This window comes from Molothrus ater, chromosome 7, assembly GCF_012460135.2.
Source record: "Molothrus ater isolate BHLD 08-10-18 breed brown headed cowbird chromosome 7, BPBGC_Mater_1.1, whole genome shotgun sequence".
In the NCBI taxonomy this organism is placed as follows: domain Eukaryota; kingdom Metazoa; phylum Chordata; class Aves; order Passeriformes; family Icteridae; genus Molothrus; species Molothrus ater.
The window spans coordinates 4,221,606-4,240,412 of NC_050484.2; the positions used below are offsets into that span (position 1 = coordinate 4,221,606).

General features: G+C 38.8%; 1 protein-coding gene across 2 annotated transcripts in view; it reads left to right on the forward strand.

The window, feature by feature from the left end:
• The window catches only part of ERBB4 (erb-b2 receptor tyrosine kinase 4), a 590,650-nt gene that overhangs the window by 425,118 nt on the left and 146,725 nt on the right, over positions 1-18,807 (forward strand). For both annotated transcript variants that reach the window (XM_054515325.1, XM_036387293.2), the window contains exons 7-12: positions 3,087-3,228; positions 4,666-4,779; positions 6,581-6,707; positions 9,449-9,522; positions 10,723-10,813; positions 12,290-12,489. In XM_054515325.1, coding sequence (XP_054371300.1) covers positions 3,087-3,228; positions 4,666-4,779; positions 6,581-6,707; positions 9,449-9,522; positions 10,723-10,813; positions 12,290-12,489 — 748 coding nt within the window. The remainder of the gene's footprint in view (positions 1-3,086; positions 3,229-4,665; positions 4,780-6,580; positions 6,708-9,448; positions 9,523-10,722; positions 10,814-12,289; positions 12,490-18,807) is intronic.

An 18,807-nucleotide genomic window follows, 5' to 3' on the forward strand; every position in this document is an offset into this window, starting at 1 on the left:
GCAAGTGACTTATAATTAACTGGCAAAAATGCATCTTTCCCTGGCTGGCTCTAACTGCTTGATAGTGATAGGTTTTGTGCTTCAAAACCACACTCTAAATGCTGTTCTTTGGCTGTTGATGAAATGTAGTGGTGGCCTGACAGCCACCAAGAGGATTTGCTAAAGCTGTTCTCTGTGGCCTTTCACAAGTAGATGCTCAGCACATATGGGGTGGGTGATCCAACAGTGCCTGGAAGTTCTCTGTTGGCTTTGAACTAGAGAGACAGGAAAATACCAGTCTTTCTTGTGTCATGGACAATATAAATAGGTAAAGGGAAGAGGAAAAATGCAGTCATTGGGTCCAAATGAGCATTGAGGAACATCCTCAGAGCTGATGTGTTGATGCTTTCAAAAGTTAAGGACTGTTACCAGTAAGTAAAACTTTACAAAAGGAAAGCCTTGTAAAATAATGGCTCAGGCCTACTACTTTTGCTAAGTAGGAAAGGACTGTAGGAGGAGAGACTCAGCTGAATTGGGGTAGAAAAACAATTTACATAACCATCATGTGTTCTTATAATGGTGTGTGGTGTTGGCTGGATTATGTTTGTTATCATTTGAAGCCATGTAACTGATAAGGGCCTAACTGCTTAAAAAGGCCTGGTTTTTGCAATAAGTAACCCTCCTTTGCACCTGCCTGGGGACTCTGCATCACTCTGGACCCTCACCCACAAAGTTCAAGTTATTGGCAGCATAAGTTGTGTACTGCTGCAACCTGAAAGTTAGACTGTCTGAATTGTGGCAGCTGTGGATATACACATGCTAAAAATCAGCTGGTATGTTTTTTCTGGTACAGCACAGAGGCATCCAGGGTTTATTCTCATTCCCTTCTGGCCCCAGAGCAATGTAAAAGAAATTCAGCAGGGGTCTGGCAATTTTCAGGCCTAGTCATTACTTGCTTAGACACAGTGAGTGAAGAGTGTAACCCTTTAGGCTATAGACAACTGTGCTTAGCTTTCAGCTGAGACACATAACTTTGTTTTTTCCCTGTGTATTTCCTGTGCTTTTATTCACAAATTAGCAGCATTTAGCACAAAGTGCTAGAAATTTGCATATATTATCGAAGCAATTACAAATGTATATAAAACATTTCAGTCATAAATTAAAAGTTTCCAGATCTTCTAGATGAATTTTTCCTGAAAATTGCTCTGTCTCCAAGGAGTATTGGTGTGCTTTATGCATTTGCTAAACTGTTATCAGAGAATTGTCATGTACATGATGGAGTACCTTTGAAGTCAACATGTAAGAAATGGGTTGAGGAAACAAACTAAATTAGTATTTATTAATAAGCAAAAGTACAGCTTATGAAGCATTACAAATCCTTTAGAGCATTATGGCATCTTGCAGCAGCATCCTGTTCTAAATACGGTTTTAATATCTGTAGATAAAATTCATCCATCCTCCTCCATCTGCTGCCATGCACTCATTTGCATATTCAGTTCTAAAAGCGAGACAGTAATCATCATCTGACATAAATGCAAGCAAACATGCTAAGGCAAAGTTTTACTGATGTTTTTCTCTCAGATTCAAACTGGGTCTAGAACTTAAAATGCATAGGAGGGCCTGGCTGACTGCCTAGAGAACCAGAAAGTCACACAACCCTATTTCTTGGCTGGACTTGCCATCCAGTCCTGAGTGAAGTGTTTATCTTTGTAAGGGTTAAAAAAAAATCAGTTTCTATGACAAAAACTGGCAGGTTTTATATTAGGCACTGTAAAGGACCAGGCAAGGCAGGATCAGCAGTTTTGCTTAGCACATGCTCCATGCAGGACAGTGCTTTAATCACAGATCTCCCTGCTCATTCCTTTCAGCAGCAGATTTTGTCCTTGGATACATGATTAGCCTCTCCTTTCTGTAATCTTCTGGCATGGCAGGTCCCAGGGTCCTGCTGGTCCTGATCCAAATGGAGATAAGGACTACTAGTAAAATCAGCAGAAGGGAGGAATCTTTTTCTCTTTTCTCTCAGTCCCAGCCCAGGAGGCAAGGGACAGGACGTGAATATTATTGTCATACTTGTTCACTCTTTAAAGATGTAGAACCATCTTTTCTTTTAACAAAGTAAAATGGAAAAAGACCAGAAAGATTCACTCCTAGACTAACACTTCTAAAGCAGCCTGGATTACAGGTTAGTGAGGAGGCAATACCTAGTAACAGTGGCTGCTTAAACTGCTAGAGGGATCCAAGTCAGGCTACAGCTTTCATATTCATACAAAATTTTCATTCAGGGTATGCTCTGTGAAAATTACTCCAACAGTTTTCTTATAATCTGCAGTTAAATCTGTAGACATGATGTGTGCTGATAAGGAATGTCAGAATCGGTGGGGCTTTCTACTCCTAATTACCAACCTTGCATGGTCAATTGTTTTCCCTGCATCCCATTACTTTTGTTATCCACACACTCTCCTCTTCATTTGTCAGGGCCCTGTCCTCTGTCAGCTGTGTGTGGCAGAGCCTGAATGCTAAGTGGGACAAAGTCCTATTTTCCTCTCTCAGCATGTGAAGCAACTGACCTTGTTAAACTTGCCACTTAGGGAAATGGCCCCCTCCTGTGCTTGCTTAAAAGAAGTTCTTATCCCTCTTGCCTCCTAATTGGGAATTACAGTTTTCAGCTGGATGATGTATTCACACTGTAAGAAATATAAAGGGTTGGACCTCTGAAAAAGTCATTAGCATTTGCTTAGAGGATGATAAATAGCTGCTCACTCTTGGCAATTTTAGAATGTCCTATCAAGTTGAGAATTAGTTGATTGTGAGTCGTTATGAAACAAATTACAGCATTGTTTTGGTTTTGTAGAAAGTGTTGTAACAGGCAACTGTTGCTAATTAAAGGGGCTCACCAAACTCCCTAATTAAAAAAGTCACATATTTGCCAAGATCCTAGCAAAAATCCAAGTAGCCACAATGAATGAGCATTAGAGAGCTCTGTATCATGTTCCTCACTGTCACAGCAAGTCTGAACAATCAAAGCCATCTTTTACACCGAAAACCCACCAAAACCCTAAAGCAGCTATATTATTTAATTCCTTTTTTTTTCCTCCCTTGTTTTGCAGGCCTGTATGAATTTCAATGACAGCGGTGCTTGTGTCACACAGTGCCCCCAGACCTTTGTGTACAACCCCACCACCTTCCAGCTGGAGCACAATCACAACGCCAAGTACACCTACGGGGCTTTCTGTGTCAAGAAGTGCCCACGTGAGTGCTCTCTCACCTGCCCTGCTCTCTGCCTTCTCTCAGGGGGAGCTGCACTTGCATTTCAGGAGCCTTAAAAACAGAGAGAGAATGAGAGCTGAGTGCAGAGCACCACCTCTCCAATCACTCCACGTGTGCTTGCAGCCTGTAATAACTCAGGTGATAGCTAAAGACATCACCTTTAGCTGTGATGCTAACAGTTCCCAAGGGTCCTGGAGTGATTTTCCTAAAGAAAGGTGGTTTCTGTTTTCCTGGTCAACTGCTTGTTACATTCATGCTTTACATCAGTATTTGTAAATTCCAAAATAGTGGAAATAGGTAGTTAAAATAGTGGGGTTGTAAAACGGTATGAATTTTTGTTTCAGAAAAATAACAGTCCACCACCAGCACCTGGTACCAAATGCTTCCATGATATTGATGGCCCCTAGCTTGGAGTAATGATGATTTGACAGAAAGTTACCCTGAGCAGCTCTGTCCCAATGAGGAATAAACTTGTAATACTGACAGGAATGCAGTCTTAAAACTGCAGAGTAAAATTAGAGGGGAAGAGGGAGTTAAAAAAAGAAGAATCCCATGCATGTAAAACCCACATGCTTCTGAGATACCAGCCAGATGATGACAAGTAACAGAAAAAAATTATAGGGTCATCACTTACACAGTCTTTGGATCTGCTGGTTTAATTGGAAAGAATAATAAAGGAGATAGTGTTCTTGCTCTCCCTTTCATTCCATAAAGGTTTACAGTTGTACATTAATTATTTTGTCCATAAATTATGTGCAAGAAGGATGGGTGATCTGAATTAAATGGAGCCATAATTCAACCCAGCCCAAATTCCAAATTTTGCATCTCTGTGGAGGAGTGACAGCAGCCAGGGGCTGTGACCACCAGGGCTTAGTTCTGCCTCTAATAGTGGTGGGTTTGCTGAAGCAAGATTGGTTTGTTAAGAACCTGATATCATGCACTATAAGGGTTATAATTCTTTGCCCAAATACTTCATTGAACGTTTACTTTTTTTTATTTTTTCCTTTCTTATCAGCATTAATCATTTAGCAAAGTAGGATCAGTCTATATTCCCTTTGGCTTTTGTTTTACAGGGAAAAAATTGAAACACTTATCATCGCCCTGTGCACTGTTTTATCCCAGATGTCTATTGTGTGCATTAAAAACACAGGACAGACAATCTTGCTTTATTTCTCTCCAATTACTGTAATTTTTTTTCCCTACAAATAATAATAAAGCTAAATAGGGGGAGAAAGAGGGATCAGGCCTGACAAAAATGGATTTTTATAAGTCTCTGATAACGTGCCTATTTTGCCTATACACTTCTGAAAACACAGAACTTTGAATGTTCATGTCACTGGGAAAGTGCTAAGGTAGCAATAGTTCCAAAACACACCCAGTTTTTATTCACTTCTGCCAACATCTCCTTTTTCTTTTCAGACAACTTTGTGGTAGATTCCAGCTCCTGTGTCCGGGCATGTCCAAGCTCCAAGATGGAAGTTGAAGAAAATGGCATTAAGATGTGCAAGCCCTGCACTGACATTTGTCCTAAAGGTAGGCAGGGGTTCAGTATAAATTTACTTGAAAGTAGTCTACACAGGGTGTTATTTTGGCATGAATTGCCCTTCTTGAGTGTGTTGTAAGATATGAATAGCCTTTGAATACCCACAAAAGTTTAAACTATGTAGGTTGTGTGTCAAGCACATAAAATAGAGTGAAAATTTATTAAGTTGAAATGGCAATATAACCAAACCAATTGCTTTTTATTAGATACAAATGAAGGGGATTTCTCTGTTGGTTTTAGAGAAATCTGCAAGAATTCCTCATTGTGTTATTTTAATGACAAGTATTTTCTGGAGGTGTTTTAGCATTGTTCTTTTGTCATTCCGAAGGGGGCCATACAAAACACCCTGACTCCAATGTCTGGGATGTCTCAATTTGTCAATACAACATTAGGTTTCCATTTCCTTGCTGTGTCTCTGCTTTCCCAGAATCTTCTACCCCCTTTCTCAATGTCTCAAACACAGAGCAGTGATTGTTCTGTTGAAATCTGTAGGTTACTTTGCTGTTCTAGAGTCCAGACTTCCTGCTCCCTGCTTGAAGCTCTGTGCAGCAAAGCGTCATAGGTTTTCCTACATGGCCCTATGCCACTTTTCAGTCCTAATGGAAGCCACATTTGCCTTAATTGTGGTAAATAATTTGTGTTGTTGTTGAATAGAGAGTTTTATACGTGAAAACCCAGGTATGGAGTTCCTTAATTTCTCAGGAAGAAAGCTATCACATGTTTGTTAAAGCTTCTGCTGGTAGTAACCATTAGAGGATCCCAGTCAGGAAGAGAGATTACATGATTATGTGGTTGAAGTCATGAGAAATTTGTTCCTGAATGCATCCTGTGTCCCAGAAATGCAGTAAATTACATAGGCTACACAGAGAAGTTTCCTCACTGGTTGCCCATTTCTCCAGGTACCACTAACTTGCTGATTGAGCTGATAAATAACAAGTTATTTATACAACATTTAAAGGGCCTTGTGGCATGGATGGTTAAGTCCACAAATCCACCAGAGAAGGGGACCTCTGTGATGCCTTGTGAAGGTTGACCTAGAGCAGAGGCTGGACAGAGTTAAAGAATAAAGCAGAGATTCATTAAAAGGCCTCAATGGATCCACCTTGGGCAGCACAAGAGCCCAGCCAGGGCTACACCCAAGATGGACCCAAAATGGTCACAAAATGGGCAACTGGTCACAGGGTCTCTCACTTTTATAAGTTCTGGTCCATTTGCATATTGGTGTTAATTGTCCAATTTTAGCTTTAGGTTATGAACTCCCATCCTTCTTGTTTTTCTCTCTTCAGCCCATGTTATTTATGCTTTTGGGCCTGAGATTTGGATCATTTGTCCTTGGTCCCCAGCTAGAAAAGGGATTGTTTTATCTCCCTACTCTGTGAAGAGAGCTTACCAACCCCTAAAGTGTCAGAACTACACATTAAAGCAGTACAGAATCTGAAAAATATCAAAGCTAAAATCTGAGGCAGCATTTCCCCCAGCAATGTTATGCCCCTCAGTTTCTGCAGTGCCTGGTGCACCAATAAATGGCAAGGCTGGGCTGAGTGGGATTTTTGTGTGCTGTGATTTGTGTGGCTGATACTCACCTTTAGATCCCATGTGAAATACCTTAACCTGTGTGCCAGGGTGCTGTTTGGTTTAAATTGGGATGTGCTTCTTTGGGAATATGTGTCAAGGATGCTGTTTGATCCCCTCTCTGCTGAATGAGATGAAGACTGGTGTCTGTAAGGCCAAGGTGTTCTGATTCAGTAATTGTTCTCTCCAGTTCTTTACACAAGCTCCTTGTTTTGGCAGCATGTGATGGCATTGGGACAGGGAGTTTGGTGTCAGCTCAGACAGTGGATTCCAGCAACATTGACAAGTTTGTAAACTGTACCAAGATCAATGGCAACCTTATCTTCCTTGTCACTGGGATTCATGGGTAAGTGACAAAATGTTAAGATATTATGTCATGGTGCCAGCTGAAACCAATTGCATCCACTTCTTAATGATGGCTGCAGGCTTCTTTTATGCAATAGCAGATCCAGGATCAATTCATTTTCTGCCTTCCATTGTGAAAAAAAGCATTGCCTTGATTCTTAAGATTCAACCTCTAGGAAAAGAAAGGATGGATTAATTGTTTGCACTAAAAAGAGAAAAGACAACTATGATTCTCTGGTTACTTTATGAGGTCCTCAATACTGGCTTAGAATAAAGGCTGATCAGAGAACAGAAGGGAGAGAAGTCACCTTCCATGAGTTTGTTTAAATTTTGTATGGCAATAACATGCAGAATATGCAGAGAGGCAGCCTCTCTTAGCATAGCTTGTCATAATCGGTACACACACATGCACGAAAGCTGCCCTCTTGTCAATGAGTTTTGAAGAATCTATTCAAGTTTCAGAATTCACTGGTGTATAGATCCAGTATTTTGGTTTCAATTTTGCTCATTGTAATAGAACCAGAAACTCCTCAAAGTGTCACATGGCTCTACTCTGGCCAAATGACCCACTGAGAGGCTGGATGGGAATCTGTTAAATCTCACAGGACAGGGAAAAAATCAAGTAAATCAAGTAAATACACAACAAGCAGCTAGAGCCCATGAGCAATTTTGTGTGGATTAATCCAGTGCATTACATGAAATTTAATTTCGAGTATAAGGACTGCTTTTGCAGGAAAAATTATATTAGCTAATTTAAAATTCTAAGTTAAAAGAACCAAACCCAACCTTGAATAAAATTGTACTAGTCTGAAAAAAAATCTAAATTTGGACTATAAGCAGAAAGTTAGAATGTTCTATTCTGTTTTACAGGAGAGTAGGACATGTAATGTTGAAAGTATGTAGCACTTTGTGTCTCATTCTTGATGAAAAAAACTCACTTCAGCAAGCCTAAAGTATGAGGGCAGAGTTCTGCAACCCTAAATTTTTCTACAGCATGGATTACATTAGTAGAGGTTAAAAGAAGAGAAGATTTGAGAATGAATGAAAAAATCTAGAATTCTGGAACAACTTTTTTATTTAACGTTTCAATGGCATTTTGCAAACCAGCAATATGAAAGGGAGATTTAAAAATGACACTGACTACACAAGTAGTTTGTTATATAAATGGGCAGTATAGAGAAACAACAATTTTACTTATTTCCTCTTCAACTTTTGTCGCAAATTCATTTGTTCACAGTGAACTGCAAATTTTAGAGTATGAATTTTTATTGGTTTAGATTGTAGGGACGTAAAATCTGGTTCTCTGGGCAATTGGAAGACTTTTGGTGGTGGCAGAGAATAATTTCAATGAAAAATGCAGAAAATATTTTTTTTTGTAGTTTCCATTGGAAATTGTGCTGTTGCAGTTGATCCTGTCCTATATTTTGATCCTGTGGTTCTGTAGCCTAGTTCTTTCCTGAGCACCTGAACTTCAATTCTTTGTGATTTTGTTTTAATTTATGTAAATATATAGAGATGTAATTATGAATGTTTTCTACACATCTATTTAAAGTCATTAAGATATACACTATTCTACAGTTTTATCTGTTGATAAAACAGCAGACATTTGGCTGTTTAAGGGGTTTAATTGTATATCTACATCTCTAAAGCTATTTTATCTTCAGAATTCAGAGGTGAAATTCAGCTGCCTCATGTTTATTGCAGGCAAGGCTTTTTCCTTTTTTGATGGTAATGCAATTTGAAAGCCAAGTGCTGTGTTTCTGTTAGGTAGTCAAAACTTGTTATTTAGTTTTGTGAGAGCCCCACATTGTTAAAATGTGTTTGATGCCTCTGTGGCCCACTGGGCTTTTTTGTTAACACTCTAGAAATCCTTTTGCTGCTGCTCAGGGTGGTTAGAGGTGACTCCACCAGTGTGTCACCTCACAGATTTGTGACTCCTGTCCCCAAAGACAGCCAGGTGGATCCACCTGCACATTTCTGTTCCAAGAATCACATGTCCTGGAAAGCAGAAGGAGGAGAGGAGGAAATGTGTGCTCCATATTTATTGGGGATGTTTTCTGCTCTCAGAAAACACACAAAAATACCATAATATGCTATTCCAGAGGAATTTTGGTTTGGTTTAATCTTCTAGTTAACTTTTAAATAGGAGAGGAATGTAACATATTTACTAAATGATAGCACTCTCAAAATCGAGGTCATCTTCATCTTTTTACACTATGACATATCTAAGTTTAAAGTTTTAATTTTTGGAGGTTGCTTCATTTCTCAATGACAAACTTGCTTGACAAGGACCCATACTTTTAGAGATTCCTTGTTCAACACCTTCTAAAAAGTGTGCCCTTTAAATGCAATGTGTCAGGAACTGCTGGCATGCTCTTAGATTAATTTTGCTCATAGCTTGTCACTTCTTTCAGAAGCAGCTTTGTTAGTCCTGGTATAGATTCCTGGAAAAAACACTGAAAATTCATCTTTCCTTTAGGAAGGTCACTCATGATTGTTTAGAATTCCTTTTTTTTCCATAGCATAAATATTTGCTAAAACATGAATAGGCTTTATGTTCCTTCAAGATGATGTGGGAGAAGTTAGACACATCTGCAGGAACAAAAGGCTGAAGAAGCTTGGTGCATATCCTCACAAAAGCAAGGTGTTGAGCACCTTAATGCTGTTTCCTGCATGGTGTGGCTGTGAGAACCTGATCTTTTCTTATTTAGAGTGTCACATTGTGTGATTTTAATCTTTCAGAGACCCCTATCACACGATCGCTGCCATCAATCCAGAGAAATTAAATATCTTCCAAACAGTGAGGGAGATAACAGGTAACACACTTCTGATCTCCTATAATCTGCATTAATTAATGAACTCATTCTCACTTTGCATTTATAGTTGTCATGTGTTGGGTTTTCTGAAGAACACCAGGTACTTGTTTTCATTAAGCTGACCATGCTGTCATTTTAATGAAAATTTAATACAGAAAACTTCAGTATCAGTTGATTTTCACAAGTGTGCTGTCCTTTGAATACAGGATGCCCATTATGGCAGATGCTCAGTAGACAAAGGATCTTGGTCCCATGTTAGCGAAGTAGGACTAGTGTTGCAAGGGAGGGAAATGGGAGGGAAATGTGAGGACAATGGTGCTGAAATGTGGGAAACCATTTTCTTCACCTGAAAGCATTTGGAAGTTCTAGTCTGCTTTTACAGCTCCTTCCCTTGGTCTAACAGAGGATGCTGCTGCAAGTTAGATTTTGTAATTTAAAGACAGATGTGTAATGGGATTGTGAGTGGTGTTAGTGTGTCCCATTTTTTTGTGACTTTCCAGTGGGGTCATAGAACTGGGTACTCAGTACTGTGTGTTCTTGTTTCACCATGAGGGGGACACAGAGGGAGAAAATACAGCTCTGAGTTCTCATTTGGTGTCTGATTATATAGAGGGAGGGAAATGCAAAAAACCTGTTCTATTTCATGCACAAAAACCCCACCAAAATACCTTTGGGCAGCACAGCTTGATGCATGGAGCTCAGCGTGCTTCACAACTCTCAAAAGTTGTGAATTTCAGCAAACCACTGGGATTAAAAATGAAAGTAAACTCTTAATCTCTTCCTAATTAATATCAAGGATAATCTGGCATCTGGGGGAATATTATTTGCCATTCCTAAACACAATAATGGACAGTCTCAGCCATGCTGCTGAAGAGGAATTACCCCTGTAATTACTTAACTCTATGTACTGCATTTCAGCCCAGTGCTGAGGCAAGGGCATGGGGAGCTGTCCTCTCTGGAGGTCTGTGCAGCACAACACATCCTGAGGACTTTCCAAGTTCTCACCTTGGCAATTAGGACAATTTTCCTTCTTTTTTTTTTTTGAAGGATATGGTGGTGAGCAGCCTGAGAGACTGCAGCTTTCCTTATTTATTTCTTTTCCTCAAGCTGGCACTGTCCTTCCTTTCTAGGCTAAGCCTGTCCTAAGTCACGCGTGGCTGAAATAATTTGTGTTCACATGTTTGCTTTTTCCTCCTTCAGGGTATTTGAACATACAGTCTTGGCCTGAGAATATGACAGACTTCAGGGTGTTTTCTAACTTGGTTACCATTGGTGGGAGAGCTCTCTATAGGTAAGGTACTTCTCTGTTGGTGGAATAATTTTTTTATTGGCTTTCTCTGATTCTTTGTTCAGTAGCAGAGAATGCAACATCCCTTGGGAAGGACATTGTAAATTGATACATTTTTTTCCTCTGTTACCAAGGTGTTCATTATCAGTATCTTTGCTAATCAGTTGTTTGTAATGGGTAATACCTTCTCAACATAATTATTTAAAAACACATTCTCGGTTTCATGGCTGTAGTTATTATCACATTGACTGGAACTTACATTTATTGTTTAAAATACCTTGTGAAGAACCATAGTTTAAAAGGAATGAATAGAACTTAGCCTCATTATTAGGAGTTTATATGGTTTTGATTAGGTGTGCAGGCTTATATGCCCAAACAACAAAGTGGTTTTAAGAAGAGGTAAAAGGTGGAAGAACACTGAAATCACTGAGGCACCTTGCAGGTGAGGAGTTCATGAGCTCTGTAGTGCCATTTTTACCAGAGATGTTTCATGTTTCTGTGTGGAAACTCGGATGGAGAAATTGGTTTGAACAGAAGAAATGCTGGGGGAAGCCCAAGGAGGTACCTGAGTAATTTATACAGCAACCTCTGGATCCCCACTTAGGAGAGGGAGTAAATCAGACATGGGATTCTGCTGGCATCTTAAACAACCTGAGCAGAATATGAACAGCAGTGAAACCTTGAGGTTGAATTACAGCCCTGCATTCTGTTCCAAGGCAGCAATTTTTATTTGGAACAGCTGGAAAACAATTATCATCATTAAAATACAATAACTTAAAGGATGCCCAGAAACTGGATATTGTCTTCACTAATCTTCAGTCATAAAATATGTGCAGTCATTTTCATGTTGTGCAGACAATCATTTACTGTTCCTTTGATGAACAAAGGCGATAACCACATCTTACAACCAAAGAAAAATGAAATGTAGCGAGTGAGCTAGAAAAAAAAAATCCATGAAAATAACAACTTCTTCCTGTATAACTTGAAATGGCATTAATTTGATGCCTGACAGAAGATGTTTTAATATATTTTCCTTAGCATATAAACTGTCATAGGGTGGTTTAGTATTAATGTGGTGTATTAATAGTATTAATGCTGTTCAAACTATTAATGCCGTTGAAAGAAAAACCTGAATTATATTCAGATTTCCTATCACCACATTATCGCAACAAAATCTGTTAATGGATGAAATGAAACTGGTTGAGGACTTCTGCTGGCTTACTTGGCCTAGTGCTATGAGCATCAGAGCTTGTGGTATCTCACTCCTGACAGGACTCATCATTTCCTAGCCAATGGAACTGGATGTTGACTCATAAAACATTACCACAAAGTAAAAGTTTTCTGAACAATTCTCAGTTTTTCCAGGAGGATCATCTCGACACTTGGAACGAATTCCAGTTGGCAATTCCCTACCAGATAGAACAAACTGTGCCCTCTGAAGTTAATTCCTATTTTCTCTCACTTTTGTTCTCATCCCAGTGGCCTTTCCTTGCTCATCCTAAAGCAACAAGGCATCACTTCCCTGCAGTTCCAGTCCTTGAAGCAAATCAGTGCTGGCAACATCTACATCACAGACAACAGCAATTTGTGCTACTACCACACTGTCAACTGGACCAGCCTGTTCAGCACCCCCAGCCAAAAGACAGTGATCCACAGGAACAAAAAGGCAGAGAACTGCAGTAAGTACCTGCTGCTCACTGCCACCAGCTCACCTGTGGGCTTCTGCAGCTCCTTGGGCATCAGGGGAGCTTTCCTCACTTGCAGCATCCAGGCATTTGGCCCAGTCTGAGCAGGAAAATGATTTTTTTTTAAGGTGTAGACAAAGGAAAGGGAACAGAGAGAATTCACTGCTTCCTTAACATGATGTGAATGTTCCAGTTTCACAAATATGAATTCCAAAGGCTGTCACTGGAATGTTCATGACTTTACAGCCCTTTCCTTATGGAGTGGTGTGGTGGTGTTTGCAAGGGTCTCAGGACGAGGTGAGAGATGAGTATCTTGATGCCATGTTTCAGAAGGTTGATTTATTTCATTATAGATATTATATTAAAAGAAAATGATATATTAAAACTATACTAAAAGAATAGAAGAAAGATTTCATCAGAAAGCTAGAAAGGAAAGAAAAGGAATGATAATAAAATCTTGTGACTGTTCACAGCCTTGACACAGGTGGCTGTTGTTGGTCATCAAGTAAAAACAATTTCACATGCTGGGTAAACAATTCTCCAAATCACATTCCAAAGCAGCAAGACATGGAGAAGCTGAAACTTCCCAGCTTCTCTGGAGAAAAGGATTTTTATCCTTTTCTCCTGAAAAGCTGGGAGATTTCCTAATGAAAGGACTTTCCATAAAATATGTCTGTGACAGAGTTGGGATTAGCATCTTCTGCTTCCCCCCCCCCCCCCCCAAGTGGCCCTATCTTAATCCAGAATGGTGATTTTGGGACTGGTTTAGGTCACCAAGTTGTTCTTTTTCATATTTGACTTATCTGATAAAAAATACTACTTCAGGAAAGCTTACATGCCAGTACCTAGGCTGAGATCATAGCACTGAAAAGCCAAAGAAAGCTCTGTAGCAGATAAAATAACTTGTTTATATAGAAATCAGGCAGCAAATTGCATCAATACAGACATATTGTAGCAGCAAAGGAGTTCATTTGAAGCATCTGTTAGACTGCTTGCAGGAGAGGAGATTCATTAAATTGCTTTATGTTTAAGTGATATTGCTGGGTTTTTGTGCTCTGACCTGCCAAAAATGTTTGCTTTGGGTTTTCTCAAGCTGTGGTCGTATTTTTGACTTGCACTTAAGTTCTTTCTTTCTGCTGGTTTGAGGGTGGTTTTATTTGTTATTTTTTGAGGGATTTAATTTCTTTTTTTCCTCTCCCCTCCCTTAGAAGTGCTGTTCTGCTCTGTTTTGAGAGAATGAATGGCTGTGCTCATCACTATAGTGTAAATGTACCCTCAGTGTTAGGTGAAATTCAGCTGGAGCTTTGTCTGTGCTGCTCAGTTCCTTTTCTAATCTCTCCTACCATGGGAGAGCCACAGGAAGTACAAAGTCTTGTTTGGTTGATCTCCACATGGTTTTGGTTGTGTGGCATTTTCATTATTATTTTATTAGGCTATTTCTTTACATACAAGTTAAAACACTGAAATTGAAGAAAACGCTGCTTGCTGTCCCTGCAGACAGTTTCTACTGTGGCTGTGCCTGAGTGTGTAGGGTTTTTTTCTGCCCCTACATAGAAAGCCAGCTATAAATAGAGTGTTTATTGGAAAATAGAGGTGCTGCCAAGAAGGATGGCACATCTGCCCAGGACTGTGGCACTGCTTTTTGCTTTCCCCTGCAGTGTAACAGCATCATGTGGTGAGGAACCACAGAGTTCTGCACTTGTGCTCTCTAACAACTGTGTTTTGTATGGCATGAAGAAAGAATTAGCTCTTCTGAGATCTCCCATATGCAATTTTTGGGCTGACAGGACAGAAAAAGGAAGAAGCTCAAGGTTTTTTTTGACCATGAAAGAGTCACTAAGGTTACATTCCCAGATCTGACTAGGTCCCACCTAGCCAGGAGATAGATGAACTTGTGAACCTCCTGGATAGCACAGGTTTCCTCTCTACCAGATGAAAAACTGCTTACTATGGGAGAAAAACCATGGTCTTGGTGCTCTGCTGTTTTCTTACATCAGATTGGCTCTAGCTGTCTGATTTTCATGCAGCATTTAATGAAAGAACAATCAACTTTCCTTCATTCCCAGACATTTAATATAAAAAGAAACTAAGCACTAATAAGGTGGAGCACAGGCCTCATACAGGAATGATTCCTCTTTGTTTCAGGTTTCTGTAACCCCCACATGTTATGAGACAATGGGAAATCATTCAGGTGAGTTTTGTAAGGTGCTTTTTTCCCTTCATGGAGCAGTGTCCCAGTTGTTTCACTTTTTTGAGAGCTTTGGGACACAACAACTGAACACAGCAGTTTGGAACATAATCTTGCATTAGTTGTCAGGGCTTCTTTGTCAAAAACCTCTTTGCCCTTTCCTGGGATCACTCAGTTTGAATCCCTTTGAAGCTGCCACAGCTACTGAAAGATGGGCTTCCAGAGCAAATGGAAACTGGGATGTGCTGTCACATCTTCCTCTCACATGCAATATCTTGTCACTACATTTGCACACAAAGAGAAAATGCAGACTTCATTTCCCCTCTAGCTTGGTGAGGATTTGTTATAATAGACACTTACCATTTTCCAGGAAGAAAAACACTCCTAAAGACATTTTAAGAGATTTAACACTGTGGAAATCTTCAAGAGGAAAGCATATTTCATTTGTTTCCTTTTTAAACAGTCACAAAGCAAGCTCCAGTATCAAGGGGCTGGTTTTAAAAATGGACTCTGACCTGTGTTCATTAAATGGACAATGAACACAGGCCAGGGTCAAGTGGCTCCATCTGGGAGGCAGTGCAGTCCTAACAGGAACAGTGGCTTTTTCTCTCCAATTGGAGGGCAATGCAATCCCAACAGGAACAGTGGTTTCCTCTCTTTGCACATCTGTGTGAGGGAATATCAGCATCCAAGCTCATGTGCACAGGGAATGGAGCAAACCACCAAGAAAAGGGTAGGGAGATTTTACCTTGGCTCCATGCTGAAGTGAAAAGTCTGCCTTTTTTCCCAGCATGTTTGCCTTTTTTTCCTGCATGTTTTTGGGTTTTTTTGGGTTGTTTTTTTTTTTTTTTTTTGGTTTTTTTTTTTTTTTTCTGGAACAGTCAGAGGTGAGTCATGTGAAATATGAGTGCACACAAAATAAATGCAGGAAAAAAATGTTCTTTTATCCAAAGTTACTTGAGCAATTCCCTCAGCTTTAGTGACACCTGCAGTGTAAGGTGAAACCCTTCTAGGCAAAGGTTGTTAGAGATGTGATTATTATGAATTATATCAATCTAGCCAGCAATTAACAACTTGAATAAATGATTACATTCATTATCAGGCATGATGTAAAGCTAATTGAAGTCTGCAGGAGTTTTCCTATTCAGTTTATGGAGCTTTGGATCAGGCCCAGAAGCATATAGCCAAATAAAAATAATTTTTCTTTTTATAGTAGCTAATTTTCTTGTGTTCTATTTAGGTTGGGGAAAAACATTCAAACTCTCTGCTTCTAACCTGTGTGGCCCCATTAATAAGGCATGAGTCCTTCTTCTAAAACTCCTGACAAAATTCAGTTTCTGTCAAGAACTTTATTGTTATTTCTTTACACGTAAGGCCATGTGATGTGCTGGAGCTGCAGAACATGCTCAGCCCATGGAATTGCCAAATAATGTGTCAGAAATTGAGATGTTTCTTTAGCCATCCCCACAATTAAAGAAGAGAAAGGCGAGAGAAATGAGTTTTTATAAGTTGTCAAAACAACCACTCCCTCCTTGCCAAGATTCTTTTATGAAAACATTTCAGGAGGAAATCATAATCTTTTTGTTTCTGTTGCTTTTTTCATAAGACTACAGGCACTGTGTTGGCTACATTTCAATGGGGTAATCATGATTTTCTTTATTGAAAAACTCTCTTTTTATTTGTATACAGTTACTCACTGTATTTTTGGAGCTATCTTGTAATAATATCCCTTGTTATTTGGGCAGATATTTTAGTGAAATACTCTGTCTGTGCAAATAAATTCTGATCCCAGAGTAGTTTGAAGGGGGACAAGAATGAAAAGAAAGGAAATCACTAGTAGTAAATCACAATTTCAAGTCACAAAGAAGGTGAGAAAGCAAACAGGGAACTGCCTTTCTGTAATGAGTGTGGAAAAACAAAATCAGAAAAGCTAGCAATATTCTTAAAATTAAAAATGTGAAATGAAGGGCTCTCCAAACCAGGTTAAGTTTTTCTTTGTTGCATGACAAAGATTTAAAATGACTGATTGATTAGAAAACGAAAACCATATCAAACTATATAAAAAAGTTTGTTTAATTGTAACTAGAAGAATTTCTGGCTTTGTGGTTTTTCTTTTTGTTTTTATCTGCAGGTTCAGGCAGTGGCAGCATAGTGGAACTACTGACATCTGATAGTTAATATAAAAATGTTAATATGCTTAAAAGGAAGTCAGGTGAGGACAGTAAAAGGAAGCTGAATTTTGTGTCTCTGCTCCTCCTGGCTGTGCTGGTCTGGCTCCTTTGGCTGCAGCAGCAGAGCTCAGGGAAGGAGGACAAAGCATCTCTCTGAAATGGCCCCCTGAGTCCCTCTTGCTGTGCTGAAATCTGTGATAATTAATACACTTTAAAGCATACTGAGCACCTGCAATGACTCCTAAATGAAATAACTTGTACCTGTTCCTGATTTGAGCTTTGAGGCAAAAGAAAATCCAAAAAGATACTTCTGAGTACCTTTTGGATGTCAGCATTAAAAATTATATGTGATATAGAAAGAAAAAATCTAAATCCCAGCCTTTATAAAACATGTTCAGACTTCTCATGCTTGAGGTTATTTGTGGTGTATTGAGCAAGGAAGTATTGGAGATGGTGGTAGAACTCAAGCAGTGCACCTCCTTTTCATTTATTATTCCTCTTAAGCTGTTTCCAATGGTTTGAAAAGCAAACAAGTGTCTGTATTGTTGCCATCTCTGATAGTTCAGGTCCTTGCTGGGTTTAATTTACACAGTCCAGAGTGTAATCCATCTGTGTAAAACATTGCATTGTGCAAAAATAAATTCAAATAATTTCTGTCCTTTCATGTGCCAGGGTTAGGTTGAAAGTGCACCCAGATTTCCTTCAGATGCTGGAGAGATAATATGTTCCTTTTGCTCTTTGCTCATTTTCTCCATCTGTCTCATCATCTAGATATTTACATAGGGAATGATTTATATAAAATAAAAATACAGACTTACACTGTTTGAAACAAACTTTCCCTCTAACCCCTAGTTTATTGTGTATTTTCATGTGGGCTTGAGGGTTTTAATATAATTTTAAGAGGCTCTTTGGCTCTTCAGGTACTTTTGCTGTAAACAATTTTAAAATCACAATTAATGGTGTCTTTCCTTCAGTTATTTCCCCACTGTCCATAAGTTTTATTTCAGGGAGTCCTCAATTCATAGGTAGCATTTGATATTTTAGTTTAATAGAAGTTTAGTGGATTCAGTTGATTTTTTGAATCCTTTAAATTTTTGCCATTTATCATGTCATGTGTCAGGGAATTTTACAGGCTGATCTTTACTTTCTATGAAGAAAAATCTCAGATTTTAGCCCTATTGGATTCCTGTCTCTTTGAATGCCCACGAGGGACTGGGAAGCAGCAGTGAACAATTGTTTCATGCTTACTCACCTCTTCCTTGCCATTCAGGATTTTAGCAGCTTTAATCATGTCCTTTCTCCCCTACCTCTCTGCTTACTCCTGGTTTAGAAGCTCTTCTCTGGTTTTGATCATCCTTGGAGCACTCTCTTAAATCTTTTTCCTGCTCAGTTTTTTCTGAAGGGAGCAGAGCAGGAGTGTGTACAATATTCCAGCTGAGTGCTCTATGTATTTGTGTTGTGGCACAATGGTGATTTGGTTTTTTCTGTCCTATGATTTGTGGAAAAAACTATATAAAAAACTTGTACACGTTGTGAAGTAGGTGTGTATTTTTATTTAGTGCTGGGTGCATGCAGGGATAGTTCTTTAAAGAACAAGTGCACTCTCTGGGAGTCTAGTTTCTTTTTTTTGTCTCTTAATTTGTTGTCTATGTGTTAAGTTTCACAATAGGTTTATATTTATATTATATAATTTCTATTTAATTTTTATTATTTTACATAAAATATAATGGATAGTATAATATTCTATATATAAATATAAAATAAATTATAGATATGTCATTAGATATACATGCATTATTATGAATTAATCTATTATGTAAATATTTATATAATATATAAATATACTCTATATATTTGTATAGAAATACAATATAAATTTATATTTCATTTATATTATTTTATATCTATTTAGTAATTTCACATTACAATTTGTTCCTATCAGTCCTTGTACAG